Source organism: Cyprinodon tularosa, unplaced genomic scaffold, assembly GCF_016077235.1.
Source record: "Cyprinodon tularosa strain WSP-4 unplaced genomic scaffold, ASM1607723v1 ctg470, whole genome shotgun sequence".
Lineage (NCBI taxonomy): Eukaryota > Metazoa > Chordata > Actinopteri > Cyprinodontiformes > Cyprinodontidae > Cyprinodon > Cyprinodon tularosa.
This window is the reverse complement of record NW_024039197.1, coordinates 56,574-69,653: the sequence shown is the minus strand read 5'-3', so window position 1 is coordinate 69,653 and position 13,080 is coordinate 56,574. Positions and strand designations below refer to the sequence as shown.

The 13,080-nt window shown below is 37.5% G+C and overlaps 1 protein-coding gene across 4 annotated transcripts in view; it reads left to right on the top strand.

Annotated features, from left to right (window-relative positions):
- Nucleotides 1–13,080, top strand: part of tbc1d1 (TBC1 (tre-2/USP6, BUB2, cdc16) domain family, member 1) — a 77,664-nt gene that overhangs the window by 36,928 nt on the left and 27,656 nt on the right. For 3 of the 4 annotated variants that reach the window (XM_038301668.1, XM_038301669.1, XM_038301672.1), the window contains 8 exons: nt 156–272; nt 1,930–2,055; nt 2,614–2,762; nt 2,970–3,233; nt 6,254–6,367; nt 6,533–6,646; nt 6,824–6,951; nt 11,840–12,040. In XM_038301668.1, coding sequence (XP_038157596.1) covers nt 156–272; nt 1,930–2,055; nt 2,614–2,762; nt 2,970–3,233; nt 6,254–6,367; nt 6,533–6,646; nt 6,824–6,951; nt 11,840–12,040 — 1,213 coding nt within the window. The remainder of the gene's footprint in view (nt 1–155; nt 273–1,929; nt 2,056–2,613; nt 2,763–2,969; nt 3,234–6,253; nt 6,368–6,532; nt 6,647–6,823; nt 6,952–11,839; nt 12,041–13,080) is intronic. The other variant, XM_038301671.1, reaches the window with a different exon arrangement.

The following is a 13,080-nucleotide window of genomic DNA, read 5'->3' as shown; positions in this document are numbered from 1 at the left end:
TGTTTCAACATCTAACTTTAATAGAGAATCTCCTTCAAGTTACAAGATGTATTTCCAGCTGTTCTACACAAATCAAACAGCTTAAATCTTTGGTTTAACAGATATAACATTGATTTTAGGTGGCTCTAATCAACATTCTGCTCCTTTGTATTCAGCGGGCTCGTCCAAAGAGTGATCAGGAAGAAAACGAGCTAGTGATGGCCGATCTAAGGAACCTGTATGAGGACAAGCAGAAAGCTCATCAGCACTATTTGACAGAAAACAGCAAACAGGTATGCATAGCACAACGCTGAAATGAATATACATGTACAGAACTGTACAGCAAAGTGCTGCTGTTTACTTTTTACCTCGGCAATCTGCAGACCACTGATTGCTCTATTTTCTATGTCAACCATAGAGTGGAACAACCTGGTTAGACAGGAAATGGGCACAGCCGACATGCCGATCTGACCAATCATAATTAGACTGTCTACAAAAAGCAACAAAGTCCTAAACCAACTTAAAATGATGTACCTGGAAGAGGGGCACATTTGTCTGCTCAGTATTGATGTTTTTGCACCAATAATCCAGAACTGCTTTGATGAAATGGTTTCTCCCTCATTTAGAAAAGTTTAATTCTTCACCAGAAGTTTTAGTAGTATAACTAGGGATGCACCACGCATTGAACTGCAATCGAATATCGCTGTTTGCAATAGTTGAATTAGAAAAGAGTATTTAAATGTAATATTTGGAAGGTTAAATATTTTATTAGCTCACACTCTAAATTATACATATACATCTTTATATGAGATATATATATATATATATATATATATATATATATATATATATATATATATATATATATATATATATATATATATATATATACAAACAAACAGGTACTCTAAAGAAAACAGTGTTCTATTCTTAAAATTCAAACTACAGAATCTGTATCAAAAGGTTTAAACTAGGGATGTGGATTAGATATTAGTAAATTATTCAAAAGTTGATTGATCCCATCAATCGACTCATTGATAGGTGGAAATTAAAGACCTGAGTTTTCTCCTCTCTTAAGATCTTTCCATTAAATGAAAGGCTGAATTAAGTTACTAAAACTGTATGAATATGATATATAAAACAGCTTCGAATAAATATCCGTATAAATAATCTTTTAATACTGATTAAAAGACAGGGTATATCTCCTATAGGCTGTTAAAATATTTGATGCTATATTTCAGTGAAATATTGATCTACAATTTGTTTACATCCCTAATTTAGTCTAATATTGAATCGATAATCAATTAAATCATGTGTCCAAAAGAATCTGAATATAATATCAGCAACATTATCATAAGACAGGTATGTTTATTTATGGCCATTAATGCACAAAGAAATACAAAGTTTTTACAAGACATCAAAGGAAAGGAAAAAAATAAACCCTAAAAGCATTTAATAGGAAGTAAAAAACATGAATATATGATTTCAAAAGATAATTTTGAGAAAGTACAAATCCCTGTTAAAATGCGAATTTCATGTCTTGCTTCATTCACCCATCAGACAGGCCAGGGCATTGATGGCGTGTCAGTTTCTGATACGGACAGCTAAGCATCCACCTGATGCAACACATAGACACGTTAGGTATAAGAAGCAGTAGAGGACCTTGTTAGGGGCTCAATCTTTGCCACTCGCTGACATTTTTTGAGCCCACAGCTGTGCAAGCTCCAAGTATTTTTCTATGTCCTGTAACGACCTGATCTGGAATAAACTCTGTTACTTTTTTACTCCTGTTTTTATAGTCTTTTTTATATGGTTTTACCCAGTTTGAGTTATGAGTAGTAAATAACTTGCTCCCAGGAAAAGGACCGGAAGGGAAGTCCCGAGGCGCAACTGCCTGCAAGGGGACATAACTTCCTCATTTAACAGTTTCCATCCCTCCTCTGTGTCCAGATCTCTGAAGATGCAGCTGCTGCAGCTCAGGAGACCCAACAGCAGAGCAGCGGCCGGCAGCGGCTGGAGCAGTTTAAGACCAGAGCAAAGCGCTCTCTTACCGAGTCCTTGGAGGGCATCTGGAAGGTATTCATTTTTTTTCTGCTTGCTTTAGGAATGCAACAACTGCTTTATTCAAGCGTGTTCTAATGAAATCATATTTCCAGTCAAATGACAGACTTTAAACTTGAATACTAAGCCTTTCTTGGTATATACAGGCTCTGCTATGGTTTCCTGACTGATGGCAGCTGCTCAGACAAATTAGCTTAATTTCCAATACTGCTCCTTTCTTGCACTGAATGAATAATAATAATAAAATAATCTAAGGTAAAATAAAAGCAAATAATGGGGGAGATGATCTCTATCTCCATTTCTGGAGGATTCAGAACTGCTCCCATTGATAAAGATCTCGCTGGATCTGACTGATCTATGCTTCTTTTTATAGCTGTTTGTAATCCATGGTTTAGACTGATGTAATTGATGTAATGTGATGCAGGCTGCTAGTTTTTCTTGCACAGTGGGTTACCTGTCCATACACCTTTTGATTCACATCCGGTGTAAACTGAAGGTCAAAGTTCCTCAAACATGTTATTGGAGTTCTATGTCTATAGCCATCTCATTTATTTTTATTTTTTGTTTTTGTAGGGAAGCAGTAAGGCCAAACCTCAGAGGGAGAACAGTCCGGGAAGCGAGAGCAGTGCTTCTTCTTATACTGCCAACAGTAGCAGAGGTCAGCCCTGCTTTGAGGAGCCTCTGACCTCCTCACCTCATCTACGGCCCACCAGCCCTCTCAGGTAAATTAACCTAAAGGCTACAGTTTGGTTCGTTTTAATGTTTGCTACAAGTACATCACTACTATTATGTTAAATATTTTGCTGGTTTTCTTATGCTTTTAGTCAGCGCTTTAGTTGATCCATAAAGCAACAGAATCCTCCTCTTTTTGTCTGACTAAATTTTATTACTTAGCTGGTGTCCATGCTCTTTATTCTTGATTTCCTCAGAGGCCACAACTCCACAGGAGACCTGAAGCTTCTTGACTCCTCTATTCCTCTCTCACCTTCCTCCTCCTCTCTTCCCTGTGATCCCGAGCCGCATACTTTTCGTCGTCGAGCCAGCACCTTCAGTCACTCCCCGACTCCCTCTTCAATGCTCGAGGACTCCCCCTTATACATGCGAACTCAGACACCGCAGGAACTGAGTGCAGCTACCAAGCCCAAGCTTGTACGACACTACTCTGTGAGCACAGACACTCCTCACCATAGCAGGTAAGAAGTTTGGTTCTCATGATCATAGCTTTGTTTTTGTTTTTAAAAGTAGACATTTCTGATAGATAACTGTTCTACAATTGAAACTATGAAATCAGAACATTGTTTAGTCTTTTTGTATCAGAGTTTTTTCCCAAAGGGGCAGATCTCTGTGTTGTACATCTACAACATGCAGGCATCTAAACCAGAGCTCAGCAATCAGAAATATTCTGACTTATTTGCTAGTCAAATACTGAAAAAATAAAGTTTCCCGATCCCTTTTCATGAAAACAAAGAGTAAATAGATATTTCTGTATTTTATTTTCTTATTCTTTTAATTCTTAAAAGCAACATGCACCACTTTTTTTTATTTGGAGTAACAGTATTCACTGGTTAGGCCTCCAAAAAAAACAAATGCTTATTGGCTACCCGAGCCTCATATAACCCATTGAAACTGGCCAAAAAACCCATTTGAACCCAGGAATAAATGGCTTTTAGTGGCATTGGGAACAGCTCACTGACGCGTGTCTATCTTGGTCAAATGACTCGGAAAGCAACCCATATAAAAATCTAATCAGCATGCTGTGGGAACACCAGAGCCAGTTGACCTGCTAAGTTATGTGATACCATTGAACACAACGTATGGACGCCAACACACCGCGTCACACAGTTCTGATCTAACAGGCAGAAAAAACAGTTTAAATTCCATAAACTTGGAGGGACACTGGTGAGAGGAATTTGGAGGGACAAAAGACCGAAAAAATAAAGCGCACTGACTACGCCCTGCCTGCCTTACATGTTGCTTTCTATTGTTTACTGTCCTGATTTCTGTCACACTGGTGGCATCATCGACGCTAATCCAAGCATGATGGGATCACCAGACATGCAGCTGCGGGATGTTAGACATGGCTTTTTTTTCCAAATGGAAGGGAAGCCAAATGCAGATTGTTAGGGGGTCAATCTATGAAAAACATGCATTAACGTGCTGTTTTCAATTGGGAAAGGTGTTATAGAGGACTACATTTTATAGGCCTGTCGGGTTTCAGAGACCATTTATCAGTGTTGATGAGGAAACCACTGACCACTGGATCCTAAGCTGCTTTCACACCAAACCTATGTAGTGCTTTTAACCATGCCAGGGTTCAGTTTTTGGAGTATAACACTGGTAAGAACTAGGGCTGAAACAATTCATCTGAATAATTGATTATTGAATTAATCGTCAACTAATTTAGTAATCGATTAATCGTTAACTGGAGGATAGAGACTCTGTAAACTAATTACACCAAAATTGTCAAACATTTATGAACCTTTTGCATACAGAATAAAAAAAATGTCTTTTAAAATGCTATGTTGGGAACTTTTTAAGTTGAATAGTTTTAGCTTTATCTGGTTTAAATTCTGTATAAAATCTTCTTTAAGAAACCATTTTATACTAGATTATTAATAAATTATTCAAAAAACAAAATCAACAGATTCATCAATTAACATAATAATAATAGGTTGCAGTCCTAGTTTGAACTCATCCTGGACCCTGAAACGGACCAGAGAACCATAGCAAGACTCAGTTAAACAGCTGCTCTTTTATTAAGAGCCTGCAGCAGTGTAAAGCCTGGCAGTACAACTATACTAAAAGCACTAAGAGAGGATGTAATGGGAGCATTTTAAATGTAGCAGGAGAAGAAGAAAAATTATGAGCTCTTAACCAAAAACTAAATTGTGTAAAAATTCCTGTTGGGACTACATGAAGTACAGAAGAGGTTGAAGTACATTTTAAGAGTAGAGTAGCATCAGAAACACCATGAGACCAGTGTTCTTCCTGGTGCTGCTGTTCCTTCCTAATCACTACGATGCTGGAGCAATACTGCCTCTGCAATAATTCAACTGTCTGAGGTCTTCTCTGAAAATCTAGAAAAAAACCAAACAGACTGACTCTGGACCGATCAGTGGACTGGACCGGCAGTGTGAATGCCCCCTTTTTAGTGTTATTGCTCTTCATTGGGCCAAAAAGACGCTTTTAGATTCTGTTTTTTATTTTATTTTATTTTTTTCCAGACGTTTTTCCATAGAAAACTTGCAAAGCCAGCTGGCTCTGTATGCATTGATCTGTCCAAATGTATTTTTAGTTTTGTTTTCAGCATCCCCGCTTTAGTCACCAGCTGCACCTTTTCTCCCCTGAAACCACTGTAAAACCTTTTTCCTTGTTTCATTTTAACCCGTTAAACCTGCTTCAAAAACTCAAATAAAACTTACTAACAAATCTACTACGCTCCACTGAACTCAATCCTTTTATCTTCTGTGATGTAAGGTTGGGGCAAAGAGATCTAGAGATCGAACGTGATCACTAGTCCTTCAGATGAAAAACTTTTTAAGGCTTCAAGCAAAAACACATTTCTAATGATGCTGCTACCAGTGTTAAAATTACTTGAGGGTTGTATCACTTACAGCTTTCACCCAAATTGCAAAACTGGACCTTTTTCCTGCCCTAACAGAGCAGCTACGCTAACATTTTTAGGTTTTTTTTTTAATCAGGAAAACATTTCTCAGTTTAAATATTATTCTGCTACATGAACAAAAAGCTGTTTTTTTCTTTTTGTTTTATAAATTCAGATTTTTTCGAAATGACTAGTTATGAAGAATGGGAGCCAATTTGCAATAGATATGACCATCAGTATTAAATAGGGTATTCTTATCATTTGTATATTTGATTTGCATTATAAAAAGGAATATATTTCAAATAGATTTATAGTATTCATCTTTACTACTACTACTACCTGAGTGAAATATTTTCTGTCCTGTTCGGACTAAATGCTGGGTGATATGGAAAGTTCTATATAACCTAAAAGTAATGAATACTTGTTTCTTTCCTTTTTCATATCTATATAGTAACTTAAATAGTAGGGAAAGTTTTGAAATCTCATCATATGATGTCAAAGTTCCTCTAATTCTGCTTTTAACTTTGACTTTTTCTCACTTTTCATACAAACTCAAAGTCTGTGACTCTCTTCTGTTTCACTCCCGCCTTCATTTGCGCCGGCTTTCAGAAATGTCACGACAGACTCCATCCTTCCTCCTCTTCCTCCCTTTCCTTCATTCCCTTCTCCTCTCCTCCGCCGTCCTTCCTCACCTTCTGCTGGAGCACGTTTCAACAAGAGAAGGTGAGCGTTTGGCTTTCAGTGTAACCAAGCTGCATCAATTCATTGGCAGTCTTTAAAGTCTTTAAATAATTCCCCGCAGCATGTTTTTGTTTGATGTGAGTCCATGTTTTTCCTTTTCTCATCTGTGTTTTTGCTTCCTGTTCACATCCATCACCTCCATCTCAGTCCTTTGGGTGGGCTCCGGGCCCGTCTCCACTCCTCCTCCTCTGTCCCTAACTTTCTGAAATTTCAATTTCTGGCTCCTGTTCAAGAGAATGATAGTGTCGACCCAAAAAGCAGGTACACATATACACAGAACCATCATGCCTATCAGGTTGGGCCTAGTGCTGTGTGAATCCCTTTGTTTGTATATCAAGTTCATGGGTTTATGTGTGAGCCATATATATTGTTTCTGTTTTACATGGAGATAGCTTACGACTCCACCTGCAGCCACCTTCATTTGTTTGTACTTTTCAGGGATGTAGCAGCTCTCTGTACACCGAGAGCAGGATGTGTAGCTGGAGAGAGTCCAATGCGAAGCCACCGGCACTCGTGGAGGCAGCAGATCTTCCTGCGGGTTGCAACACCTCAGAAAGACACAGGCGGTAGGTACAAACAATGCTTTATAGAGTTCCTCTTTTTTCCAGTAGCTTAGTATTTCTTTATGCTTCACTTGGTGTAGACTGTAGGAGTAATGTAATACGTAGACTGCAGTGACCAAACTTTCCACTCTGTGTCGCCCTTTTGTTTGAATTCAGAACAATTCAGATACGGTAAGTTTTTTTTAGTTTTTTCCCCAGATTATTTTCTTAATGGAAAAGCTGAATCCTTTTTTTGTTTAACTCTTTTTATATCTTCTGTTATACCCAAAATCTTCCATGAGATCTTAAATATTTGTTTTATGTTTGCAAAAATGTAGTTCAAGGGTTCCTGGGTTAGCGTGTCTATGTGCTTCTTTTTCTTCCTATTTACATTTCATCCCAGGATCGAAAGAAACAAAAAACCCTGGCTGTTCTCATGCATTGCTTACTAGGTTGATTCTCACTAGGTTGAAGCATTTGAAAGGAGGAGATAAATAATCATTTAAAAAAGTATTGTTTTACATCAAGTTACATTTAAATGCAGATTTTGTTTTCTAGAAACATTTTTCTGTCTTATTAGCATTTGGGGTTCTGATCCCTCTTTAGACCAGTCTGCTTTATATTTTTTCTATATGTTTATTTTAGCTGCAGATGCATCATATGCTACAAATGTTAAGTGTTCAGAGGATGTGCAACTTTACTGTGTTGTAAGCAAAAAAAGTTGTATTTTTTTTTAAATGGAACTGAATTAAATGTTTACTTGCTTTTTTTATATATATATGTTCCTATTAGACATGAAATAAACTTAATTAGTTAAATGAAAAATCTGCAAAATGCACCAAATGTTAAGGCATTTACTTAAACTATGATAATAATAGATTTTATACACGGATACTAAAACAGTTGTTGCAGCCTAACTAAGAGCTTTAATAAAACCAGAATAACTGAGGGTGGTTTACTTTTATTATTTATAAACTATAGGCAAACAATAAAAGGTTTATTTAAATCCTCAGTTTATAAAACAGGTAAAGATCGCCCCCCTCTGACCCATTTTAGTTACCAAAACAACCAGAAACTGCAAAGTTTCAAAATCCCAAAGCAGTAAAATTACACAACTCATGATTTATTCTCAGCTTACAGGTATATTGTCCTCCCCTTTTATGACTTTGGCATAAAAATAAACTCATGATTAATTATTCTGTGATATATGCTGCAGTTACCATAAAAGTGATGCTCAAACTTTATTTTTTTTCTGCCCCTGTAAATAGTCAGAACATTTTAATCAGTACTTATAAAACTAAAATGCATCCAAAAGCTGTATTTCACACAGTTTCAAAAATGTTGATAGTTATTGAGTTGAAGCAATGGGAGTAATAATTTGGTATAAGTAAAAAAATCCCCAAAACTTTTAATTCAATTTGTAGTTAGATGACCTCAGCCATTAGGGCTGATTGTAACCACTGTAAATAAGAATCTAAAATATACCATAATTGTATTTTTCTAATAAATATTTTATAAAGTAATGCTTGTTCAACTATTTTGTTCCCTTAATATTCCATTTGGAAAATTTCAACTAACAATAATCTGACTAATATTAAATGTTAATAAATCAAGCATTTTATAGGAAAGCTTTTCTAAGAGTGGATAAAGCTGAGACCAAACCAGCAGCTTATGCTTAATGTTTTAAGGATTTATATGAATCTCAGGATTAGCAGAATAAAACATGTGCCTTCCTGCAGAGAGGCACACGTGTTTTTAAACAAACCCATATAACCAGGTCCAGTTTTTTTCCTCCTCTTTTGCAAATAAAATTGTACATCAAAAGTATTTGTTTGATTTCAAGAAAAAAAACGCTTTGACAGGACAGCGTTAAAGTAGCCTGAGGTTTGACAACGCTGTCAAATATTCTGTCTGACTGAAAGATACAAGAAGAGAAGTGCCTTAAAGACTTGAACTTAACCTTTGACAGCTTTGTAACCATCCGTCACCTGTCACTGTATTTGCTTTTAATAAAAGTTATGCAGTTCAGCCTTGTAGTGTGGAAACACAAAAATGTTTCCATGTTTTAGCTTCCATGTTATTAAACCCTGACTATTTATTATTGTAATGTATTGTATAGTTTCTGCAAAAAAAAGAGAAAGAAATGAATACATTTTGGCAGCTCAACCAGTTGATAAATTCATGTCCCATATTTTACATCAAGAGCCCTACAGTCTGGAAAAATTGAGTTAAAGGTTAATTATAGAAAAGGGGACCGGTCTATAAAAATAATAGGATTCCCCGACTTTTTTTTTTGTTTTGTTTTGTTTTATTGAAGATAAAAAAAAAAAATTCTTATCGCTTTAGTTGTGTTTTTACAAACAGTCACTGTAACTACAACTAAGGCCCGAGCATTTAAGATATGAAAACAAGAAGGGCTGGTATTGTGTGGCATCATGCACATCTTGATGGAGCCATGGCTGTCTGGGATCAAATGAACCAGATTTTTAATTTTTTTTGTCTTGCTCAACTCCTTGCAGTATTCTGCATCTTTACTGTGGGACTGTTAGCTTGCATAGAGACTGAAAATACTTTAAGTTTTCTTTCCACGATTTCACTTCAGCAACTAGTGCTAACCTGAGCTGTTAGCCTTTATACATGCTTAGTTCACTGATCAGAAAAAGATTGGATTTTTGTGTTTCCATAGTTGATCAATCTAAAAAAAAAACGTATTTCTGTGCATCGTAAAATCATACAGATTGTAATGATCTTGACTTGGCCAATAGAATACAAACACTGTAAGGTTAAGCCTTTATAATGTAGCAAATAAAAAAATGGTAAATGGTAAATGGCATGTACTTATATAGCGCCTTTATTCAAGTCAGGAGACTTGACCAAAGCGCTTTACACTACATTCATTCACCTATTCACGCACACACTCACACACTGATGGTGGTAAGCTACATTGTAGCCACAGCTGCCCTGGGGCTCACTGACAGAAGCGGGGCTGCCGTACACTGGCGCCACCGGGCCCTCTGACCACGATCAGTAAATAAAAATAGTAGTCTAACTTTCCCCAATTTATTAGAGAAAACTCAAAGAAAGAAAAAGCTTCAGGCAGATAGCAGGGGTTCAAGATAGACTAAAGTAAGTTTTTTTCTTTTCTTTTTTGGGGGGTGGGGGGTGGTGGGGTTAGCAAAGTAAGCTTTCCCTCCTTTAATGTAACTAGTAAAGAGCAGAAGAATCATCTGTCTGCAGAAATGAAAAGATCTCAGCCAAATGTCAAGTTTTAAGCCAAGCACTATCAAGTAGAGGAAAAACATAGCTTTCAGCAGGTCACTGCAAAGACTGGCTGAATGCAGCATTTAGGTTTTGGTTGGGGTGGGTATGTTTTCCTGTGCACTCACTCACGCACGAGCTTATGGGTGTTTCCAGAGAGCGCATGTTGGCAGGGAATGGTGGTACTTCAAGGTCATGTTGACAGTCCACACACAGACAGCGCCAGAGCAAAGCACTGATCTTGTTGACCCACTTTGCCTGTTCTGTGTGTGTTAAACAAAGTTCGGGTAAAGGTGTTTGCCCAGCAAATGGTCTCTGCTCCACTTTGCAGAAATTAATGGTTGAGAGATCTTTTTGTGGTATATTCAGCCCTTCAGCAATAAAACGGTGAATTATCATAAGCAAAACACAAATAAAATTCTTAATGTAGATTGGCCTTCAATTGAAAAAAGGTTGTTTGGGTTTTTTTTTCACTCCTCAAAGGAGTTCTGTTGGATCAGTGTAGCTGTCTGTGTTTGCAAAGCTCTGTATCTTTCAAGGGATTTTAGAAGCTTTTACCTAAACTCTTGTGATTGTCTGCATCAGCCTTGAGTCAGTCCGCACTTTTTTTGTACCTGCAGAGCTGTATTTTTTTTTACAGTGACTGCTGGTTTCAGCATGTTTGAGAAACTGTCTGACTCAGACAGAAATATATTTAGCATTCATTTTTAAACCTGTCATAAAGTACACAGTTGTAATCATTTATGCCTTGGCATCAAGCGGGGTATGAGGATTTCAATGTTGTTGTTTTTTTGTTCTTTAAAAAAAAAGCTGCCTTGCATTTTTGTACATGGACTTTTTTTATTTTGCATATCTGACTGCAACTGAGAAATATGCAATTGCGTGTGATTGCCAAGATGATCAAGCTGTCATGATTTTCCAAAGAACTAAAACTGAATGTTATCTGGAAAGTTGGTATGTATCTTGTCTAAACAAGACAGGCCATTTTAAGAGTTTAGATTCACCCCAATTTTAGCCTGGGTCAGAAGAAGCTCTTCTTTTAAGATCCTCTAGTCTGTTAATTATATTTATGCTCCATCCAGATCTCAGTTTATATATTCTACATATAAATATTTCCTTTCTGGTTGTCCTCTGATTTAAAAAGATTCTAATCAAAATCTGTTTTCTTATGCCTCAAAATGCATAGATTTTCTTTTTTTATAATAAAATAACTACAGAGTACAGGTCTTAATATACACAGGATCATTGGTAAATAGATAGATGTGGATTTAAATAAGTAGCCATGCATATAGGTTATATTTTAGCTTCAAAATTTATTCTCCAAAGCTCTGATTCCTCCCACCATTTTCATTTTGTTGGAGGTCTCTGGTGTCTCTGGTTGGTGGAGGTCCAACCTAAGAGTGCAAAGTTTCATAAGTTAAAGATATTTTTTCAAATGTCTGAAAGGACCGAAAGAAAATGAATTCCCCGAATCCCAGACGGAAACTAAAAACAGTATAAGAACTTTAAGCACAATCCAGGCAGTCGTGAAGGCTACCAGATGTCTTGGATATTTGCCTTACCAGGCTGCATTTGTTGGATGATTTAAACTGCACTGCAATGTTTTTAGAATCTCAAATTCAGTCTATAATTTTATGCTTTTTCCATATTTCAGATCGGGGGGATCCTTGTCTAGATGGCGGTCTGATAGGTGTGGGCCAGGTGTCAGCGGCGGGCACCGGAGACTTGTCCATGAGAGTGGTGCAAAAGGAAGGGACGAAGAGAAGCAAAGAGGAGCTGAGGGAGCTGTGGAGGAAGGCTATCCTGCAGCAGATTCTGCTGCAGCGAATGGAGAGTGAAAACCAGAAGCTGCAAGGTAAGATGGAAGAATGAATAAGCTATATGTAACCTGCATGTTCTGCATTTTCTTATTAAACAAAAAATGATTTGATATTTAGTTCATAAATGTGCAGAAAACACCATTGAGATTGCATTGTCCCCTACACCAAGCATGCATGCAACGATAGTGGAGAGGAAAAACTCCCATTTAACAGGAAAAGAGAAACGGGACTAATCACTGAACAACAGGACCAATACTTTTATCTATAACAAGTTGTTGACAGCAGCAGCTCAGCAGGTGCTTCTCTTCAAGATGGTCTCACAGCTAAACAAGGCGGCAGACCAGAAAAATCTACTATAAAGATAAAAAGCATATTCATAGAGAAATGGTCTGTTGACTGGTATCAGTAGATTCAGACTCAGCCCTAATTTAATTGGCCAGAAACCCAAAAAACCTGAAGGGTTTTTAACCTGTGAACACACCAGATTAAGCGGTTTTCAGGTGGTACTGACTGCAGAATAAAATGTTCAAGCTTTTCATGAGGAAGTAAGGGAATAGACAACTGTTATTTAGAGATACCTGATTCTTTTAGGGGAACCAAAACTACCGATGCATAACAGGAGTATAACAAACTCCAGTGCTAGCTTGGCTATTTGCTAATAAAAAAGGGAAACTAGTTGAAAGCAGTTACTAGGTATGGATGCTTATCCATCCATTATCTGACACGCTTGACCCAATTGGTGTCATGATGGTTGCTGGTGCCTATCTCCAGCTGTCAATGGGCGAGAGGCGGGGTACACCCTGGACAGGTCGCCAGTCCATCGCAGGGCAACACAGAGACACACACGACATAGAAACATTCACACACACACTCACACCTAAGGAGAATCTAGAGAATCCATTAACCTAACATTCATGTTTTTGGACTGTGGGAGGAAGCCGGAGTACCCGGAGAGAACCCACGCATGCTCAGGGAGAACCTGCAAACTCCATGCAGAAAGACCCCGGGCCGGAAATCAAACACAGAACCTTCTTGCTGCTCTACTGAGCAGCCCGTATGGATGCTTATCGAACAA